This window comes from Stomoxys calcitrans, chromosome 1 (assembly GCF_963082655.1).
Source record: "Stomoxys calcitrans chromosome 1, idStoCalc2.1, whole genome shotgun sequence".
Classification (NCBI taxonomy): Eukaryota; Metazoa; Arthropoda; class Insecta; order Diptera; family Muscidae; genus Stomoxys; species Stomoxys calcitrans.
In genome coordinates, this window is record NC_081552.1 from 139,690,128 (window position 1) to 139,713,279 (window position 23,152).

At 37.5% G+C, this 23,152-nt stretch overlaps 1 protein-coding gene and 2 long non-coding RNA genes across 4 annotated transcripts in view; all 3 read left to right on the top strand.

The window, feature by feature from the left end:
• The first annotated feature begins 3,189 nt into the window (after positions 1–3,189).
• Positions 3,190–3,921, top strand: LOC106094715 (uncharacterized). Of its 2 annotated transcripts, XR_001222615.2 has the most exons (3): positions 3,190–3,351; positions 3,414–3,512; positions 3,583–3,921. It is a non-coding gene; the product is annotated as an uncharacterized LOC106094715 (long non-coding RNA). The 2 variants fall into 2 exon arrangements; XR_009396548.1 differs by having other exon boundaries at positions 3,190–3,512.
• A 7,936-nt stretch (positions 3,922–11,857) lies between these two features.
• LOC131997022 (uncharacterized) overlaps positions 11,858–23,152 on the top strand; it is a 123,606-nt gene continuing 112,311 nt past the window's right edge. The window contains exons 1-2 of the mRNA XM_059367266.1: positions 11,858–11,938; positions 12,016–12,102. Coding sequence (XP_059223249.1) covers positions 12,048–12,102 — 55 coding nt within the window. The 5' untranslated portion in view covers positions 11,858–11,938; positions 12,016–12,047. The remainder of the gene's footprint in view (positions 11,939–12,015; positions 12,103–23,152) is intronic.
• On the top strand, positions 12,596–14,363 carry LOC131995141 (uncharacterized). Its single transcript, XR_009397196.1, has 3 exons — positions 12,596–13,625; positions 13,705–13,783; positions 13,839–14,363. It is a non-coding gene; the product is annotated as an uncharacterized LOC131995141 (long non-coding RNA).

Consider the following 23,152-nt stretch of genomic DNA (forward strand, 5'->3'; position numbering starts at 1 on the left):
TACACGGATGATTCAAAGCTAGAGCACAAAGTGGGCGTGGGGGTCTACAGTGAGAACCCAGGGACTGAGATCTTTTTTAGACTGTCTGACCATAATACGGTCCTTCACGTTGAGATTCGGTCGATCACGAAACGCGTGAGGTGGTGTGGTGCTAAAGTAAAATTGCCATAAAGGCAATAATAACCAGGACTTTAAGGTCACGAACAGTCTTGCAGTGTAAGGAGGAGATTAATGCCTTTTCTGAGGATGGCAAAATCCGCATCGTTTGGGTGCTGGCCATAACGGATTAAGAGGAAATAAAAGGGCAGACGATATCGCGGTGAAGGCCAGAGGACTGCCGTCAATAAACTTGGTTAACCAGAAGCCTTTCGGGTCGACGCAGTCTGAGTGGGAGGAAGTGGGCGGCGAATACGCATGCAACATTGTGGAACAGCGAACCAGTCGGTAGGACTGCAAAAATCCAATGGGGGGTCCAGATCGTGAAAAAACTTGGCTATTACTGAAATGATTTAAGAAGGAGGTAACATAACCACATGCTAACATAACGGGACGAGCTCACTTATGTAAAATCGGTGCGGCAAGTGATAACATGTGTAGGGAATGCGGGAAAGATGATGAGACGTTGGAGCATTTTCTTTGTCATTACCCGGCTTTCACGTCTAACAGATACCGGAACTTAGGTGGAGACACAATACCAGACATAAACCAACTTAGGGGAGTGGTATTGAAAATAATTAAGGATTTTGTAAGTTGCACGGAATTCCTTAAACTTAAAATTTTCTTTTTAGAGGTTACTTCATTGTTTTGAGAGCTCACAACAAGCCGATTAATATCTGCACCTTCTTTTCAACCTAACCTATACCTAGACGACTTTCGGTGGCCCCCTTGCTGTTGCACGTAGAGCTTCCTGATGTATATCTCTTAGAGTGCTGGGAAACTATCCCATAACTGCAGCATATGTGACCACTTTTACACCTTTTTCTTCCAGAGACAATAATACATTGTTAATGGCTTTATTCCAAAGTATTGTAGATGAGACAGTGCACCTCCTTGAGATGTACCTCTGCTGACCCATATTTTTAGATCCACAGATCCCAAGCCTGCATCCCATGCATCATTAGAGAGTGAGTTATTAATAAACTTCCTTACGGTAGAGTTGATGCCTAGAAACTCCAAGTCCTTCATCATTGAAAGCATCTTCAAAGTCAAGAAATGCTACCATTGTATATTCCTTGACAGCGAGGGAACCCTCTGTATAGACGACAAGGTCGTGAAGGGCTGTTTCAGTGGATTTGCCTTTACTATATGCATGCTGCTGTCGCGCCAGAAGCAAGAGCCTTCGGCATAAAGAATGACAAAATAATAGGACGAAAATATTTCGCCTTCGTGTGGTAAGGTTTTCCTGCTGTTGGAATGAAAATGACCTTCGTGTCCCTCCATCCCACAAGTATATGTGACATTCTGATACAAGCAGAGTATCACTAAATCAAGGAACCAGTTTATCAGACACAGATGTAATGCAACTGGTGATATATCATCAGGGCCTGGCGACTTAAAGGAGTCGAAAATTCTTATCGCCCAAAGGATTTCCGGCTCAGACACAATTTCCTTTATAACCTCCGACGAATGCATACCAGTGACAACCAATTTCAATAGAAGGTAAGAGTCATAGAAATCCGTTGTAAAATAAAAAATTTATGCCCGCTGTAAACTGAAAATCTACGAAAATGTGTTTTTCTCTATATTTGCGTCATAAAATTACTTAGCGATGTGACCTAGAAAAATTAAAGGTATTTTCGTTTTCCATGGACATGAACAAAACAGAATTGGTACACCAGAACACCTGCATATTTCTACAATTTTTGTTTCGTGGGGTAGTATCAACACTAATATGCTGGGCCAAGCCCTGGCAGAGTTCTTGAATACTAACGACCTAATAACACAAAATATTGGTAACACCGCTAATACCTTTGGTATTAGATGTGATGATGTGTTCGAAAAATCTAATCGATGAAGTTCAGGATTGAAGGGTCTCCATGGAACACATGGTTGTCTTGATTTGGGTTTTTATTAATACAAAGTCTAATAAAGGATAACATTTTATAAACTTAAGCTGCAACATCTCGCATACTTTTTTTAAGATTTTTTTTCGGTGACATGCCGATTTTGAGCTTTTTGTAGTTTCTCTTAAGCCTACCATTAATTCTGAGAAAATTTCCGCAACGGTACGTGATGTCAACCGGCTAAACATTTTTTCAGCCAACAAGACTTAGCTTCAACAATAACGGCTGTTGATGAAAGACGAATTCGTAATGTAAGTGCCAACCACAGCATGTGGGTATGCAATCAATACAGATTCCTTTAAGAAATTTGCTGAATAAGCTTCAAAGCTATTCTATGAACTCAACCCTTGCTTGTAGAGAACTGCTATATTATTTCTGACCTAGCCCACACTTAGTGTTGCACACTCAGAAAAACGGTGCACATAAACTAAAGTAAAACACATTCCAAAAAAGTTAGCAAATTTTAATCTAATTTGGTTAAATTTTGATTAAAACAAGAAAAATATGCAAATTTGTAGTAAGTTTTACTCATCTGTAATTAGTGGCAGATAGTTCATTAAGAGTTTGGGAAGTCATTTTACTTAACCAAGTTTCTTCTCAACAAGTTAAACAATTCTATAACAAACAACGTTTTTATTTACCCAATATAAACATGTTACTATGTTGAGCTCCACGCTTCCTATAAAACTATATTCCTCAATTTGAATAATCATTCTTTCAAAATAGTTAGCGAATTTCTTAGATTTGAGTGTAATTGAATTAATTTAATTCAATTACAAGTCTTAACTTAAAATTTTGTTTAAAATAAATTTAGATTGGCAGATTTTGTAACAGAGATGATTAAATGCAATTATAAAGGTGCTTTTTAAACACGCTGTTTGTCAGTCATACAAGAATCACTTGATTTAGATCTTAGAATATCATAATACAAGAACGTTTGATTTGTGACTTCACTTTGTATAGGATAAATAGATCCATGTTACAAACTCTAAATAATATGCCCTTAGAAACCTTTAAAGGTTTATTACTTACACAAGTTTTTATTTAAAAACGAAAATCCGCCCTCTACATTTTCCTCTATTTACTTGGGCTTGTGCAGTTAAGCATCTTGCGCTTGTGCCGTCGACAAAAAGGCGTCAGCAACAGACACACACAGGTAAAAGCTGATAACCATGCAAACCATTCCCGTGACGCACAAACTCTCAGTGTGATGTGCGAATTTTCCAAGGTCGTGGACGGGAGCAAAAAAAATGCAAAAATATGAAATAAAATTACCAAGGTAAATTTGGTGAGTTTCGATATCCATCTCTTCTTTCTGTTTTCGATTCTTGTCTCAGAATATAATTACAGGAAAAAATTTAATATGCTGCAGTGGTATACAGAAATTAGTTCTAACCGCTTCCGAATCGAGTAGGCCGAACATACAGCGTGAAACGTCCTGAAATTTGGGTAAGCATTAGCGATTAAAAATATAAAAATTATTCTGTTGTTTTGCTGATATATTTAACTTTATTTTCAGGAACTTTGAAATTTGATATGTGATATACAATTTACGCAATAATGGAATATTTTAACGCAAATGATTTCGCCAAGGATTTATACTACTAACTACAGAGGGACTTCTTTGATGGATTGAAAATAAAACTACGTGTATATACTCAACACTTTCATTTCTTTTTTAACAGTCTATAAAATATTGTGTATATGGCGCAACGGAACACCAAATGTGTGAACGTTTTTGTTTTAATAGTTATTGTAGTATATACGAAATTTATATTCGCATCGTGTAAATTTGAAATATACCAATAAAATAAAACAAAGGATTAATATGAGAATAAATAATACATCTAGAATTAAATGAATTATTTCATTCTTTCATGGTTAAATATAAACAGAATAGAAACCGAGATTTTGCCAAAATTTTGTTCAGATGCATTAACACACAGTAAATATTTCGGATATTTTATTCAATTAATTGTGTTGATTTCAGTTCAAAATATATTTTGCGATTGTTCATCATATGTTCTGAGTAAAGAATAATTTAGTTGCATTTATTTGACGTTGAACCATAATGAAGTTAATTTGATGTAATTATATTTTAGATCTACAATAACTAAAAACGAAAAAAGGTCTTTAGCGCTATGTAAAGTTCAACTGTATTCGAATGTAGTTTATATTAACTCAACCATTGGGTCACTTTTTTGAGTGCAGGCGCAATCTGACATTTCCATTGGAAAGTTTGAAATTTTTTTAGCATAATAGTACTCAGAACGTTTTGTAGTACGACCAACATTTGTGTTGTTTACATTGACTTGAAATGATTGACGTCCTACCATTTTTCACAACTATCGACGTAGACTATCACAAGAGTGCATTGAAGAGCTATGACATGGTTTATCACGGCAAGAATCCATCGATGAACATCGACGTGGATTATCAAGACAAGAGAGCATTGATGAACTTAAATCGTTGTATGGCGATGAAGCAATATCCTATAGCACTGTGCAAAACTGGTTAAGTGAATTCAATCGTGGCCGGCGCTCGCTCAGGAACGAATTCCGTGAAAGTCGTTAAAAATTGCTGTTATACCAGAGAACATTGATGGTGTGCCTGAGCTTATAATGCAAGATCGTCATGTGACATACCGGTTTTGCAGGCTTGTGCCGATTGATACAAAGAAATGTTGAAAAAAGCGATCGCGGTGATTCAAAAAGATAAGATCGTCACAGGTGACGAACCATGGATCTATGCGTATGAGTCCGAAACCAAACAGCAATCGGCCGCGTGTGTCTTCGAAGACAAGTCAAGCCCAACGAAAGTTGCTCGTGGAAAAATCACTTCGAAGCATGGTGATTTGTTTCTTCGGCAAAAATAGTCATGTGGCGGCTGTTCCGCTAGAGCAACGTAGGGCGGTAGTACATTCCAATTTGTTTGCCTGAAGTCTTTACCTGAAGTCTTCTAGTGGTGTTTCAATCGAAGAGGAAAAAGTGCTTCGACAATAGGTTTGAGTGCACGCAAAAGTGTATTAATCATGCTGGAGAAAAGAAAAAAGAATTTTGGTTGATGAATATTTATTTACCTCTGATTCGGTAATATCAACTTTGTCACGAAAAGCATCAATTAGTCATGAAAATAGTAAGCCTCTCACAAAAGACATACTTGGCCTTTTGGTAGTGAATCAACTCAAAACTCAGACTCTGAAAGTGACTAAAATTATGTTGGTTTCATTCATTTCGTACATAATTATAAAAAACTAGCTAACCCGGGCCCGCTCCGCTGCGCCTTCTTTTACTTTATATGGAACAAAAGTTTCCGTGGAATATTTATTTTCGACAATTAAAAATCTTTTAGCGAAATACCATGCTAACTTCACTAACAGTTTAACAATATAAGTGCCTTTATCTGAATCCCATATGATCTTTATTGGTCTACGAATTTAAGTTTGGATGTAAGTTGTACTCCATTCTTGAAATACTTCATTTCAGACCGATATTCTCATGATGTCTGATTTGGTGGTGTTTTCGGGGGAGAGGTGGTCCAGATACTTGGCCCTGAAAAAATATCAGCATCGTGCTCTCTCTAAAATACCATTTATTTAAACCCCATATTGCCATTGGCTTAAGAGGATTTTACAGGATAAGGCGTCCCCCAAACACATGGCCCCAAAATAAGTTATCAAATTCGTTTACTAATCTCAAATACCTTTCATTTAAGCCACATATTGGCATGGTCGAAAAATTTTTACCCTTTGGGGAAGTGGTGATGCCCTCAATACATGGTCCTACATTTGGATATAAAATTCGTATTCTACTCCCAAATACCTTTATTTAAGCCCCATATTGTGATGGTCACTAAAAAATTGCTCTTTGGGTATTTTGGGAAAGGGGTAGACCCCCAGAAAATTGGTCTCGAAAATGGGTATCAATTCTTGCTCTATCCTCCAATACCTTTCATTTAAGCTCCACATTGACATGGTCGGTAAATATGCCCGATTTAGAGGTGTTTTGGGGATTCGGGTGGTCCCCCAAACGCTAAGCCCGGACAATATATCAGCAACGTGCTCTATTCTATATATTCTATATATCATTTATTTTTACCCCATATTGCCATTGGCCTCACAATTGGGAATTAAATTCGTTTTCTAATCTCATTTAAACTCCTTATAACAAAAGTCAGCTAATATGTCCGGTTTGGGATATTGGCCCTAAAAACTATGAATATTTCGATCCACTCTCTTTAAGACCCAAATTGTCTTGGTGTGCAAATACGTCCTATTTGGGGGTTGTTATGGTGGTGGGACGTCCGCTAGACAGTTGGCCCCTAATGTTGAAATCAGATACGTGGTCTACGCCCACATACCTTTAATGAACGGCTTGGTAGGTGTTTTGGGGGATGGGCGGCCTCTCAGTTAGTTGGCCTTGAAAATATATATCGGATTTGTGTTCCACTTTAAAAACCCTCTTATTTGAGCCTCATATTGCAAAAGTCAGAAAATACTTACTATTTGGGTGGTGTTGTGGGGGTGCCTGGAAAGTGTCTATGGGAGACACTTTTCCCGAATATTGATATCAAATTCATGCTTTACTCCCAAAGAACTTCCATTTGAGCCCCATATTACTATGGTCGTAAATTTGTCCCCTTTGGGGGATGTTTTTGGGGAGAGGCGGCCCCCAAACACTTCGTCCCATATTTGGATATCAGATTCGTATTCTACATTCAAATACCTTTTATTTAAGCCCCATATTCCCATGGTCAGTAAATAAGTCCTGTTTGGGGGGTTTTTTGAGGAAGGGTTGGACCCCCAGAAACGTGGTCCCACATTTAGTTATCAGATTTGTAATCTACTCGCAAATACCTTTCATTTGAGTCCCATATTGCCATGGTCGTTAAATATGTACGATTTAGGGGTGTTTTGAGGCTTGGGGTGGTCCCCCTAGCACTTGGTCCGATAATTGGATATCATATACGTTTTCTTATCCTAAATACCTTTCATTTGAGTCCCATATAGTCGTGATTGGTCTAAATATATGTTTTGTAGGTTTTAGGGTGGGGCAGCCCCCTAGGTACCCCATCCGAAATTTGGATACCAAATTTTTATTTTTATGGTACTATATGAGAGCACACAAAATTTCGCTTAAATCTCACCACCCATCTCCGAGATGTGGCGTTTCTGAAAATTAGGGTAAGGGGAGGGTCCGGGTAAAGGGTAAGATTATTTGTATTCATTAAAAGTATGAGTGAATAAAATAACATATCACTACATTACTATGCTTACTACAGTATTCTGTAGTTGTACTTTTTGCTCCAAATGCTCTTGCTTTTGTGACAAATATATGTAATTTAATACCACAAATTTACGATTTTTACTCAGATTCTCATTTTTTAACACTAAAATAAATAATTTATCGCCTTTTTTTGATATGGATTCGCAAAGAAGTTGTTGTGTGCGTGATTCAAAAAGTTGTTGCTTTGTTCCAAGTGAGTATATATTTGTATCGGACTTAGTCAAAATTGAGTATTAGCTGTAAGTAACAATATAATTATGTCGACAGGACAAGTCATGGGTCCCTTAAATTTGTTTGTTTTAAATACATGGTATGTCCGCCATTATGGTCCAAAGAAATGAGATATGCCTTAATTTGGCGAGAACCTCTGACACAATAGCAACCATTTAAAATAGTTTCATGATTAAAAATATGGCACATGTGTACGTATTGTTACTTTTGATAATTACCCAGTGAAACAAAAATTTCAAATTCAGTCAGATGTCTGTGCGAAAGGTGAAAAATTCATTTTAATTCAGATCCGAAGTCTGTCCGAATTCTTAACGACACGACTTCAGTACGAAACGTCGAAGAGAAATCTGATGTTTCCGTCGATGTCTCTGACAGAATACTTATAGAATTCTGAACCAAATTATGGAAAATTCGGAAGGGAGTCGTTAAGACTTCAGAATACAAAACAAGTAAGAGTGAGATAAGTTCGGCCGGGCTGAATCTTATATATCCTCCACCATGGATAGCATTTGTCGAGTTCTTTGAGCGGTATCTCTTTTTAGACAAACAAAGAATAATGAATAAGTTATGCTATTGGAGCTATATCAAGTTACAGTCCGATTTGGACCATAAATGAGTTGAATGCTCAACATTGTAGAAGTCATTGTGTAATATTTCAGTCCATTCGGATAAGAAACGCCTCTTGTAGGGGCTCAAGAAGCAAAATCGGGAGATAGGTTTATATGGGAGCTGTATCGAACTATAGAACGATTCAGACTGTATTTCACATGCATGTTGAAGGTCGTGGGAGAAGCCATTGTACAAAATTTCTGTCAAATCGGAAAAGAATTGCGCCCTCTAGCGGCTCAAGAAGTCAAGATTCCAGATCGGTTTATATGGCAGCTATATCAGGTAATGTACCGATTTGCGCCATACTAAACACTGTTGTTGGAAATAAAATCAAACACCTTATGCAAAATTTCATCCAAATCGGATGAGAATTGCGCGCTCTAGCGGCTCAAGAAGTCAAGATCAAAGATCGGTTTATATGGCAGCTACACCAGGCTTTAAACCGATTTGAACCACGGCCATCACAGTTGTTGGATACCAAAGCACCTCGTGCAAAATTATAGCCAAATCGGATAAGAATTGCGCCCTATGAAAGCTGAGGAAGTCAAGACCTCAGATCGGATTCTATGACAGGTATATCAGGCCATGAACCGATTTAAACCATACTTAGCACAGTTGTAGGAAGTGATACCAAACACCACGTGCGAAATTTCAGTAAAATCGGATGAGAATTGCGTCCTCTAGAGGCTCAAGAAGTCAAGACCCAAGATCGGTTTATATGGCAGCTATATCAAAACATGGGCCGATTTGACCCATTTACAATCCCAACTGACCTACACTGATAAATAGTATTTCTATAAAATTTAAAGCGCCTAGGTTTACTCTTTCGAAAGTTAGCGTGCTTTCGACAGACAGACGGACGGAAATGGCTAGATCGACTTGAAATGTCATGACAATCAAGAATATATATACTTTATGATGTCTTAGACGCATATTTCGAGGTGTTACAAACAGAATGACAAAATTAGTATACCCCCATCCAATGGTGGGGGGTATAAAAAAATCCAACACATCATCTGAATTCCATCAGAACTGCAGGAAGGAATAATCCCAACGGTTCAATCAAATAAAATATTAACAAGTAAAAGCGTGCAAAGTTCGGCCGGGCCGAATCTTATATACCCTCCACCATTGATCGCATTTGTCGAGTTCTTTCCCGGTATCTCTTTTTAGACAAACAAAGGGTAAAAGAAAACAAGAAGTAAAATAGAGAGATCGATTTATATGGGAGCTGTATCGGGCTATAGACCGATTCAGACCATAATAAACACGTATGTTGATGGTCAAGAGAGGATCCGTCGTACAAAATTTCAGGCAAATCGGATAATACTTGCGACCTCTAGAGGCTCAAGAAGTCAAGTCCCCAGATCTGTTTATATGACAGCTATATCAGGTTATTGTCCGATTTGAGCCATACTTGGCACAGTTGTTGGATGTCATAACAAAACACGTCGTGCAAAATTTCATCCCAATCGGATAAGATTGCGCACTCTAGATCTTGGGTCAAGACCCAAGATCGGTTTATATGGCAGCTGTATCAAAACATGGACCGATATGGCCCATTTACAATACCAACCGACCTACACTGATAAGAAGTATTTGTGCAAAATTTCAAGCGGCTAGCTTTACTCCTTCGGAAGTTAGCGTGCTTTCGACAGACAAACGGACGGACGGACGGACATGGCTAGATCGATATTAAATGTCGCGACGATCAATAATATATATTTTTTATGGGGTCTCAGACGAATATTTCGAGTAGTTACAACGAGAATGACGAAATTAGTATACCTCCAATCCTATGGTAGAGGGTATAAAAAAGCAAGCACAATACAAGTAAGAGCGTGCTAAGTTCGGCCGGACCGAATCTTATATACCCTCCACCATGGATCGCATTTGTCGAGCTCTTGCCACGGTATCTCTTTTTAGGCAAACAAAGTATAAAAGAAGAGAATTGCTATGTTATTGGAACAATATCAAGTTATGGTTCATTTCGGACCATAGTAGTAGAAGTAAAATTTCAGCTAAATCTAATAAGAAGTGCGCACATTAGGGGCTGAAGAAGTAAAATAGGGCTATCGGTTTATAGGGGAGCTGCATTGGGCTATAAACAGATTCATGCCATTTTCGACACGTATGTTAAAGGTCATAAGAGAAGCCGTTGTACAAAATTTGAGCTAAATCGGATAATAATTGCACCCTCTAGTGGCTCAAGAAATCAGATCGGTTTACATGGAAGCTATATCAGGTGATAGACCGATTTGAACCATTCATAATACAGTTGTTGGAAGTCATAACAAAACACTTTATGCAATATTTCAGCCAAATCGGATAGGAATTGCTCCCTGTAGAGGCTCAAGAAGTCAAAACGCCAGATCGTTTATATGGCAGCTATATCAGGTTATAGACCGATTTAAACTATTCTTAGCACAGTTGTTGAAAGTCATAACGAAACAGTGGCTTAAGAAGTCAAAACCCCAGATCGATTTATATGGCAGCTATATCAGGTTATGGACCGATTTAAAACATACTCGGCACAGTTGTTGGAAGTCATAATAAAACGCCTCATGCAATCATTTCAACCAAATCGGATAAGATCTGTGCCCTTTAGCGGCTCAAGAAGTCAAGACTCCAGATCGGTTTATATGGCAGCTATATCAAAACGTGGACCGATATAGCCGATTTACATCCGACACGTTGTTCAGACTTCGTTCAGAATTCCATCCGAACTATCGGAAGAAAAATTTTTAAAAAAAAAACCTATTCGACAGGACGTTCAGACATCGTTAAGAATTCTTTAAGAACTGTCGGAATAAAAATTCATACAGACAAACAGTGCAGAAATAGTTCAAAGTTCCTTCCGAACTTTTATATTAAAAAAAAACACGAAAAGACAGAATTCTTTCAAAACTGTCAAAAAAAAATTCTCTCAGAATGACGAACAGAATTTGAGACGAGCTCGGTAAGATCTTGTAGGAAGACTTCATAATTTGTTCAGATTTGTCTGACATCAGACATTTGGTTCGTTGGGTATGCACACATATGTCATACATCATATGCCAACTTAGCCACTCATTTTCTCTTTAAAAATACATGGTAAGAAATTTTTTCCATATCAAATCGTTAAACCATTGCCGCAATGGACTTTATGTCATCCTTTTTTTTATTGAAAACAGCGAAAATGTCTTCTAAAACAGCAGTTTTGGTCTGCTGAAATAGGAACGCAGACACAACTACTGTATTAGCAAACATTTCGGTCGGCTAAATCAGCAAACAAAACCTGCTGTTTTAAGTACAAAAATCTGCTGAAAAAAATTTTATTTTTTATGTTCGCCTGTTACTTGTTTTGATTACTTTCTGCATTTTTTTTAGAAATTCCGTTGGAAGAGATTGATTTTAATTTGTGTAATATTACTGTAAAAAAGATACCTGATCCATTCATTGGTATACATTTCGAAATGTGGCTGAGCACGCTCTTATTTTTTGTTATTGCTATAGCAATATGTACATGACTGTAGACATAAGTGAAGAAATAACAAAAAAAATGCTCGCTTTTTCATCTAAGTAATACCGGCTGAACATCCACGTTATAAAAGGCCGGATTGGCATCATTGTTTCTCAAAAATGGTAGAATTCTTACAATGCTGGTATCGATTATTACAAAATATGGTGTTTAGCTCTGAAAATATGTATTTGCATTAATTTGAGTGTTTATGTACTAGTCAGTGCAAGCACTTTTATTTTGAGGTGCAAGTATGTAACACCTGTTACGGAAAAATAACAAAAGTTTTTTTCAAACGAACTACTTTGATTTTTTTGGCAAATTTCAGAAAATAATACGATATCATAAAGGTCTCCAATTATGGCGTATCTCTTTGAACAACTTTATATTAATTACAAAAAACGTCCGTTTTTGGGTATGTAACGCCCCTTACATTTAACAAAATATGAACAAATTTATTCAAATCAAAAGACATTCTTGGCTCATTGTAATATTTAAATAGCAAAAATATGATTAAATAAACAAAGTTAAGCAATATAAGGTAAAAATAAGGTGTTTATGACTTCCAGAACTTCGATCAAGAGATAGGTTAACATAACTTCTATATCTAACTATCATCACATCTAAGCCGTATTCGCCAAGCAAGTAGGGAGGTCTGAGCCAATTCTTAAAACAAGCTGTCATAGAGAGTGGACGTGTTCTTTAAGGCTCGCATTAAAACGCAATTTTTTATCGTTTCAGTTGTGATAACTACTATTAACAATATACGATTTCGGATCGACAACACCAATTAAAGAATGTCTAGTGAAACTGCTGTAATATCCCACAAATAAATAGAGAGTTTCCTTGTTGTAATCTCAATGAGAAGAGCTTTTGGGTAAACATTTATTGCGACCCAAAAGAATTGCGACTAAATTTACCATCTATCTGTGCGAAATCGATTGTCCAAGCATAGAAGACATTGACGAAAATGTCAACAGGATTACGACTGCACTGGTGGGGTCCTTCGAAGATAGGTGTCCTCTTCGGGAAAAGAAATCAGCCCAAGAAAAACCCTGGATGACCGGGGAGATTCGCAAAATTGGGAAAGAGGTCCGCAGACTTTTTAACAGAGCGCGTCGTAAAAAAGCGGAAGTTTATTGGGATGTGTATTACCCACGGCTCAGGGAATACAATAAGATAACCAGAGCGGCAAAATGTGCCTCCTGGAAGCTTTTCCGCGAATAAGTCGAAAGCGTTAATGACGCCGCCAAGATAAAAAAATTTCCCTCAAAAACCCATGTCCAAAACGAAACTTTAGTAGACGACATGGGAGTGAGAGCAGAGACAATGGAGGACATGTTGAGGCTTTTGATGAAAACCCATTTTCCACAGCATACGACGGGACTCACGGAGACACCGGAATCTTGGAATAATGACGTTGATCGAAGGTTTATAATAAAGGAATTTATGGTGAAGGAATCCTTGAGGAGCTTCAAAGCATTTAAGTGACCCGGACCCGATGGAATATTTCCGGCGTCACTACAGAAGGGCAGACTATCTGGCGCCTCGTCTGGCCAAAATGTTTACAGCGTGAAATGGTGTGTGCTAACGCGAGGACGTCGAGTATGAACATCTTTACCGACGGTAAAATTGCCATAAAGGCAATAACAACAAGGGCGAACAGTCTTGCAGTGTAAGAAGAAGATTAACGCCTTCTCCGAGGATGGCAAAATCCGCATCGTTTGGGTGCCGGTCATAACGGAGTAAGGGGAAATGAAAGGAAAGACGATTTGGCGGTGAAGACCAGAGGACTGCCGTCAATAAACGATCCAGATCGCGAGAAGACAAGGCTATTACTGAAAAGAAGAAAGAAGAAGGTCAATATAGCTATTGGTATCAAAACGGGACACATAGGACTACGAGCTCATTTATGTAAAATCGGTGTGGCAAGTAATAGTATGTGTAGGGCATGCGGGGAAGATGATGAGACGTTGGAGCATTTTCTTTGTCATTTCTCGGCTTTCTTGTCTTACAGATACCGGCACTTGGGTGGAGACACAATACCATACATAAACCAGCTTAGGGGAGTTGTGTTGAAAGCAATTAAGGATTTTGTAAGTAGCACGGAATTCCTAACTTAAAATTTTCTTTTTAGAGGTTACTTTATAGGCTTGCCTGATAACGCTGCCGGTACATACTCCTCTGTCTCCTTCGTCTTGCACTGGATCATTTTCTCGGTCTGTCTGTGAGCTTAACAAAGCCAACGCTCACTTTTGCTGTCATCCCAATGCCCTCATCTCTCGATTCGGCTGCGATTACTGTTTCATTGACACAGTCGCTGTCTGAATCCGAGTCAGAAACTCCACCTTTTCTTAAAGGCTGGGGACGATCTGTGCATCCCTCTGGTTTATCCGTCTCTTCCTCATTTATTAGTCTGACAACTAGTTGTGCGCTTGAAGCATTACTCTCAACTACAGGTGCCAAGGCACCCACATCTTTAGGAGGGGAGGACAACAGGCTGCGGTCTGACGCCACCACCGCAGATGTTGAGTCTTTGGAGTTCATTTCTAGCCTACTCCAAAAGGCTTTAAAATTTTTTCGTAATAAGTAGTACCTATTCCGAGATACGAATATATATTTATTTTTTCTTTGAGCGAAATAAAACACGTCCGCTTTACTCAACGGCTACAATCACTTTTTATGGGTTACTTTATAGTTTTTTGAGCGCACAACAAGCCGATTACTGGCTTAGATGTATGTCCATAGTGGCATGGGGCGGATTAATATATGCACCCTCTTTTCAACCCAACCTAACCATCTCAATATGATCTGTTCGATCTCGAAATGTCCAATTAAAAAAATCGAAGAACTTATGGTATCTTGCTGGCTATGTTATACGACATATCACGCAAAGTGCGTCGAACTTTCTGTAAGGAATGCCGACAACATACGAGATGACAAAAGAGTTCGTTGGTGTTGTGCAAAGTGTAAACTATTTGATGTTGAGTTTACGCATTTTTTAAGAATACTAGCAGTGAATTCGAAACAATTTATAATGAAACCATTGCCTTAATGGAAAAATTTGCAAGATACAAAACGGTTTTCGAAAATGCATCATGCCTGGAAAATTTTCTGCTCTCACCCATCGATTCAATGCGTAAACAAAAACACCATTGAATCCTAATATAAACGCAGTTTGGTCTAACATTGAAATTCCAATGGATCAGCAACCATCAACTACTTTAGTGGCCGATTACATGAGACTTAACACTCTGCCGCCTTCTGGCCCATTGACTCCATCGAACACAGCTGCAGCATCAAGAGCTACTAGTTGATTTGCCTTTATGTCTGGCACAACAACATTTTACACTCCATAAGCTACACCCAAACTACCAGCTACGACTCCTAATCCACGACAGTTTTGAAGTCGTAATAAAACCTGATTTTTGGCCCCCTAAGGCATATATATCATCGAGGTGACGCCTCAATCTGATGTTGCTTACTTCCAAATAATTCTAACTCTGAAATTATTTCGGAAAAAGGAATTTGATAACATATCTCCAGTATATCAAAATGTTTGAGGGTTAAATACAAAACTTTAGTCTTATTACTCAGATAGCTTTAATTTCGATTATCATACAAATTGCTATTTTGCCCATGAACAATCCACTAAGGAACCACAAACTTCTCACATATCAATCAGTGCAGTCCGATTCAAGTTTAAGCTCTATGATAAGGGACCTCCTTTTTATAGCCAAGTCCGAACGGCGTGCCGCAGTGCGACACCTCTTTGGAGAGATGTTTTACATGGCATAGTACCTCACAAATGTTGCCAGCATTAGGAGGGAAAAACCACCCCTGAAAATTTTTTCTGATGGTCTCGCCAGGATTCGAACCCAGGCGTTCAGCATCATAAGCTGACATGCATACAGAGGTTACTCTGAGCTACGGTGGCTTTGGATTATTATGTTATCGCTATTATTGAAAATAAGGTATACAAGGTATAGGCGTGATCGGAACGATAAAATGAAAAAATCTGGCGTTGGTGTGCTATTAGCGGTCTCCACTGAATTTCCTTCTGAAGATATAATAGTGGAATTTTCCTTGGATATTGAATTTGTAGCCGTAAAGACATTTTTGAAAAATGTTTCAATATTTATTTCATGTTCTGACGTCCCAACCTCTTCATGTGAGTATATTTATTTAAAACACGTATCTGCAATCCAATCAGCATTTCAGTCATCTCAACAAAGATACACATTGATCGCTCTTGCTGATTTTAGTCTTCCTCAAATTAACTGGATTCATTCGTCTGAGTCAAATGATTTAACACCCGTGATACCAAATGGCATTTCTAATGAATGCATTAGCATTTTGTTAATTTTTGGTCTTTTTCAAATTAATAACATAAAATATTCATTTTCTCAATTTCTCCATCTTGTTTTCGTTTATCAACCATCTGAGTAATGTTTAAGTTCTAATGAACCGGTTGTAAGTCCTGAGGATAGACATCATCCGACATTCAAATTACTTATATCCTATCCCACTCTTAAAGTTAAAAGAAGATGTAGCAATTGAAAAAGAGTACTGTTATGCTAAAACTGATTACATCAATATCTCACCACTGAAATCTGTTCATTGGAATGGAATTTTCAGATCTAATGATATCGATGAAATTATTTAGATTTTTTATACCGCGCTACTTGACTTTATTTCCCAATCTGTCCCTAAAACTACTAATTGCAACGCATATTGTCCAACCAATCTTTCTAGGCTGAAGAACAAAAAGAATGAATTATATAAAAGGTTTAAATGCTACGGCTGTGAGTTGTTTGCTAATTGCGATTCGATAAGTAGACGTAAGCTAAACACCTTTTTTAATAACGTTACTCGTTATGTATTTGGCTTGAGACGGCGCGACTCCGTCTCTGAATACTCTTTATCCCTGTATGGCGTCTCCTCACAGCACTTGTTGTACTTGAGGTCGCTTACTTTCCTGCACCAACTGATCTTCACGCAGGCACCACAATATCTGTATGGATTCATTGATTCCACCAGATCTATTATGGGAAAAAAATCATTCCCAAAATTCATCGGAGGCTTTTTTCTGAATGGCATATGTTCATATTTTCTGTACGTCTCTGGAACTCACTTCCTAACGATCTGCAATTACTTAGTAACTCGGCAACATTTAAAACCAGACTTTGTATGTATATGTAGATACATACATATACTTTCATTAATATATATATATATATATTCATGAATGTATATGTATATATATATATATATATATATATATATATATATATGTATATATATATATATATATATATATGTGTATATATATATATATATATATATATATATATATATATATATATATTTCTTGAAATTTTCACAGATGGTGCATAATGACCCCGTGGTGAAAATAGGACACTACATTTTGTGATATCTGAAGGGGGGCGGACCCTCCCCCTTACCCTAATTTTCAGACACGCCAGATCTCGGAGATGGGTGGTGCGATTTAAGCGAAATTTTGTGTGCTCTCATGTAGTACCCCAAAAATAAAAATTTGGTATCCAAATTTCGGATGAGGTACCTAGGGGGGCTGCCCACCCTAAAAACCTCCAAACATATATTTTGAACAATCACGAATATATGGGACTCAAATGATAGGTATTTAGGATAAGAAAACGTATCTGATATCCAATTGTCGGACCAAGTGCTAGGGGGACCACCCCAAGCCCCAAAACACCTCTAAATCGGACATATTTACCGACCATGGCGATATGGGACTCAAATGAAAGGTATTTTCGAGTAAAATACGAATCTGATGTTCATATGTGGGACCACGTTTCTAAGAGTCCACCCCTTTCCCAAAACACCCCCCAAACAGGACTTATTTACTGACCATGGGAATATGGTGCTTAAATAAAAGGTATTTGAATGTAGAATACGAATCTGATATCAAAATATGGGACCAAGTGTTTGGGGGGCCGCCTCTCACCAAAAACATTCCCCAAAGGTGACAAATTTATGACCATAGCAATATGGGCCTCAAATGATAGGTCTTTAGGAGTAAAGCACGGATTTGTATCAATATTCGGGAAAAGTGTCTATGGGGCCACCCCACCCCCACAACACCGCCCAAATAGGAAGAATTTTCGGACTATTGCAACATGAGGCTCAAATGAGAGGGTTTTTAGAGTAGAACACTAATCCGATATATATTTTCAAGACCAACTCACTCAGTGGCCGCCCATCCCCCAAAACACCCCCCAAGCCGGTCATGTTTGCCGACTATGGAAATATGGGGCTCACATTAAAGGTATTTGGAAGTAGACCACGTATCTGATATCAACATTAGGGGCCAACTGTCCAGGGGACGTCCCACCACCATAACAAATCCCTATTGGACGTATTTGCACACCAAGACAATTTCGGTCTTAAAGAGAGCGAACCTAAATATTTATAGTTTTTAGGGCCAAATAAGGAGTTTAAATGAGATTAGAAAACGAATTTGATATCCAATTTTGAGACCAATGGCAATATGGGGTTCAAATAAATGATATATAGTTATATGAGAATAGAGCACGTTACTGATATATTTTCAGGGCTTAGTGTTTGGGGGAGCACCCCAATCCCCAAACACCCCTAAATCGGGCATAATTACCGACCATGTCAATATGGATCTTAAATGAAAGGTATTGGGCGGTAGAGCAAGAATTGATACCCACTTTCGGGACAAAGTTTCTGGAGGTCTACCCCTTCCCCAAAATACCCCACAAACAGCAATTTGTTACTGACCGTCGCAATATGGGGCTCAAATAAACGAATTTGGGAGTAGAATACGAATTTGATATCTAAATGTAGGACCATGTGTCTAGGGCATCACCCCATCCCCAAAACACCCCCCAATGGGTAAAAATGTTCCGACCATGCCAATATGTGGCTCAAATGAAAGGCATTTGAGATTAGAAAACAAATTTGATAAATTTGGCAATATGGGGTTTAAATAAATGGTATTTGAGAGAAGAGCACGATGTTGATATTTTTTCAGGGCCAAGTGTCTCACCTACGAAAACACCCCTACAGCAGACATCATGAGAATATCGGGCTGAAATAAAGTATTTTAAGAATGGAGTACACCATACATCCAAACTTAAATTTGTAGACCAATAAAGATCATATGGGACTCAGACAAAGGCACTAATATTGTTAAACTGTTTGTCGAGCGATATACTATTTTCGTGGCGTGTTAGTTCACTAAAAGCTCTTTAATTGTCGACAATAAATATTCCAAGGAAACTTTTGATCAATATAAAGTAAAAGAAGGCGCAGCGGAGCGGGCCCGGGTCAGCTGGTATATATATATATATAATAGTATTTTTAATAAATCAACTAATTCGTATCAATTTATTTCAATCTAATAAATTATTCATTCAAAATCTGTGATGTATTGTATCGCTATAAATTCTTAGTTTTAAGTCTTTACTATGTACAACTGTTAGAGAATTACCCGTACTTTAATTATAAGAATTGTATATTCTTGTTGTGCGGGTTTAAATAAATAAATTACAAATCAACGTCTGACTTCAGGTATTGCCTACATCATTGCAGACTTTTTTTAGCACTACTTACTCAGACAACTATTATGTACACTTTTCAACAGTTCATTAAAGCATTGATATCTGCCGGAATTGTGGAAACAATCTTATATAAGACCGTTATTTAAAGCCGGAAATAGCAATGAGGCTTCTTATTACACCGGCATTTAAATTTTGAATGCCATTCCGAAGCTATTAGAGAAAATATTAACTGACACTATTTTCTCTAATAGCTCAACTACTTTGATAAAGTCAACCACAGCCTTCGGTTAAGAAAAATAGACCCTATTGGTTTCAAGCCCTCTTACTAAAGTAGATCAGATCATATCTGACTGGGCGTATTCTAAGAGTTAAATTTGGTACTGCAGCTTCCATATCAATTGTTGTCTCTTCTGGTAGTCACCTTGGTCCTGTGCTGTTTGATTTATTTATAAACGATCTCCCTTTCACTCTAAAGCAATCGAATATTTTGATTTATGCAGATGATGTAAAGATCTTCAGATCGATGTGGGACTCTGAGAACAGTGTTATCTTCAGTACGACCTTGATACTCTTTGCGAATGGTGCAACCAGAACTTTATGGAACTTAATATTTCCAAATGCAAACACATATCATTTTCAAGAATACCCTGTCTTAAAACTAGCTACTTTCTGGGTTCCAATCCACTTGGAGTAGTCTTTAGCTTTAAAGACATTGGATTGCTTCTAGACCAACCCTTAAAATTCCGTCAACACATCTCCATGGTTGTAAACAAAGCACGTGGTGCTGGAGTAAAGAACTTTATGAATTCTTGGTGACGAAAAACGTATATACTTCGCTAGTCAGAATCGGTTCGAAAATTTCTATTATTTCCTTTTCTATTAATTTGTCTCCGTCGAAATGGGTGGGACAGAAGTTTATTACCTTCGTATGAGTATCGATTAATTGTTATAAAGCTTCCTATATTTAATTTCGTAGAACCATGCTAAACATTACGTTTTTGACTAAATTAATTCATGGTCAAAAAGATTCTTGCTTTCTTTTGAGTCGAATTTTCTTAAACGTTCTTATCAGACCTACCAGATTATTTGAAAATGTCTTATTATAGATCCAATTATGCCAATAATGATCCTTTTCGGCACCTATGTTGATTGGGAACCCACCACCATGGATTCTGCTAAAATATGGGAGCTATATCTGGTTTTAGACCGATTATGATCGTACTTGGCACACTGTTGAGAGTCATAACATAAAATTTCAGCCAAATTGGATTCAAATCAATTGAATCCCTCGAAGTCAAAATGCAAAGCCATTTCCAGAAATCGCACAATATTGCCGCTAAATATGTATATTGTATATTGTTAATGGTTCTACAATCGAAATGGTGAACTCAGCGAGTAATCTTGGCGTAGTTTTTGATGATAAATTATCATGGGCGAATCATATTAACTCGGCAGTTGGCAAGACGTATGGTATATTAAGGACCTTATATATGAGTCGCTCGTATACTCCCATAGAAATCAGAATGCTCTTGGCAAAAACATATATCCTGCCAAAACTTTTATATTCTTGTGAATTTTTTTCAAATTGTGATGCAGTTCTTAAAAATAAATAACATGTTGCCTTTAATGATGTTTCTAGATATTTTTTTGGTTTGCGTTGGAGAAATCGGATATCGCACTTTTCCAAACAGTTATATGGTGTCACTTTCGATGTATACCTTAAGATACGTTCGCTGCTGGCACTGCACAAAATAATATACACAATAAAACCGTCTTATTTGTCTGCTATACTTCGTTATGCTAATTCTAGTAGAGGCAAACAAGTGATTCAAATACGACACCAATATCGCAATACGCCTCTGGAATACTTTTCCCAATAATATCCGCACTTTAAGTAACAAAAAACAGTTTAAATCTTTTTAATCATTTTTAATCTTTTAACATATTCAATCTTTTTCTAAACAATTTATGAACAATAATAATCAGTTAAACCATTTGTTATAAAAGTTAAACAAAAATTTGAGAAAATTTACTTATTTATTTATTTAATTTAACCCCTTTGTTGATACACATTGTTAAAATGCGAAAATGCATATGTTTATAAAATTTAGTATATAGTTATTTTATACGATTTATAAACTTTTTTTTCTTTTATTACTTTGATCTCTGAACTTTCAATGCTGCCTTCAATTTGTTAAAAGATATGATATGATGTTAAGATATGACTTAATTTTTACTTTATAATTAAGTTGCAAATCAAAATTGTACGATTACCTTACCCATACTTTATATTGTATAAGATCCAGTCTTTTGTATGGGTATTATCACAATAAAAATAGATACAAATACAAATCGCGGCTTGTAAGGGCTCAAGAAGTCAAATCGGGCGATCGATTTATATGGGACCTATATCAGGTTATAGACAGATTTGGACCGGTTGCTGGAAGTTAAAATGAAAATTGAGGCTTCCAGGGGCTCAAGAAGTCAAATCGGGAGATCGGTTTATATGGGAGCTATATCAAGTTCTTGACCGATTCGGACCGAACTTAGCACAGTTGTTGCAAATCATAACAAAACACTATGTGCAAAACTTCAGCCAAAATCGCACAAAAGTTGCGGCTTCCCAGGGTTCAAGAAGTCAAATCGTGAGATTTGTTTATATTGGAGCTATATCCAAATCTGAACTGATATGGCCCATTTGCAATCCCCTACGACCTACATCTACATTAAGTATTTGTGCAAAATTTCAAGCGGCTAGCCTTACGCGTTCGTTCTCTATCGAGAATTCGACAGACGGACGGACATGGCTAGATCAATTCAGATCGTCGAGACGATCAAGAATATATGTACTTATGGGGTCTTAAACGAATATTTCGAGGTGTTACAAACGGAATTACTAGATTAAAAACCCCTATCATATGGTGGTGGGTGTAGCAAGTAAAAGCGTGCTACGTTCGGCCGGGCCGAATTTTATATACCCTCCACCGTGGATCGCATTTGTTGACTTCTTTTCCTGGTATCTCTTTTAGGCCAACAAAGGCTAAAAGAAAAGAATTGCTATGCTATTAGAGCTATATCAAGTTATTGTCCGATTCGGACCATAATTGAACTGTATGTTGAAGACCACGATAGAAGACATTGTGTCAGCCAATTGTTCAGCCAATTCTAATAAAAATTGCGCCCTTTAGGGGCTCAAGAAGTAAAATTATCAGGCTATTGACCGATTCAGACCCTATTTGACAAGTATGTTGAAGGTCTTGGGAGAAGCCCATGTACAAAATTTCAGCTAAATCAGATAATAATTGCGCCCTCTAGAGTCTCAAGAAGTCAAGATTCAAGATTGGTTTATATGACAGCTATACCAGGTTATGAACCGATTTGAACCATGTTTAGCACAGTTGTTGGAAGTCGTAACATATCGGTTTATATGGCAGCTATATCAGGTTATAGGCCGATTCAAACCATACTTAACAATGTTGTTGGAATGCATAACGAAACACGTCGTCCAAACTTTCAGCCAAATCGGATAAGAATTGCACCTTCTAGTGGCGCAAGAAGTTTTGGTTTTGGTTTATACGGCAGCTATATCAAAACATGGACCGGTATAGCCCATTTGAAATCCAAACCGACCTACACTAATAAGAAGAAAATTTAAAGCAGCTAGCTCTAGTTCTTCGAAAGTTAAGGTGCCTTTGACAGACAGATGGACGGACGGACATGGCTAGATAGACTTAAAATGTCATGACGATTGAGCATATACATACTTTATGGGTCTTACACGAATATTTCGAAGTGTTACAAACAGAATGACGATATTAGTATACCCCCATCCTATGGTGGAGGGCTTAATTATACCTTTTATGAGTTCGAAACTTGTACTTGGAAGATCGG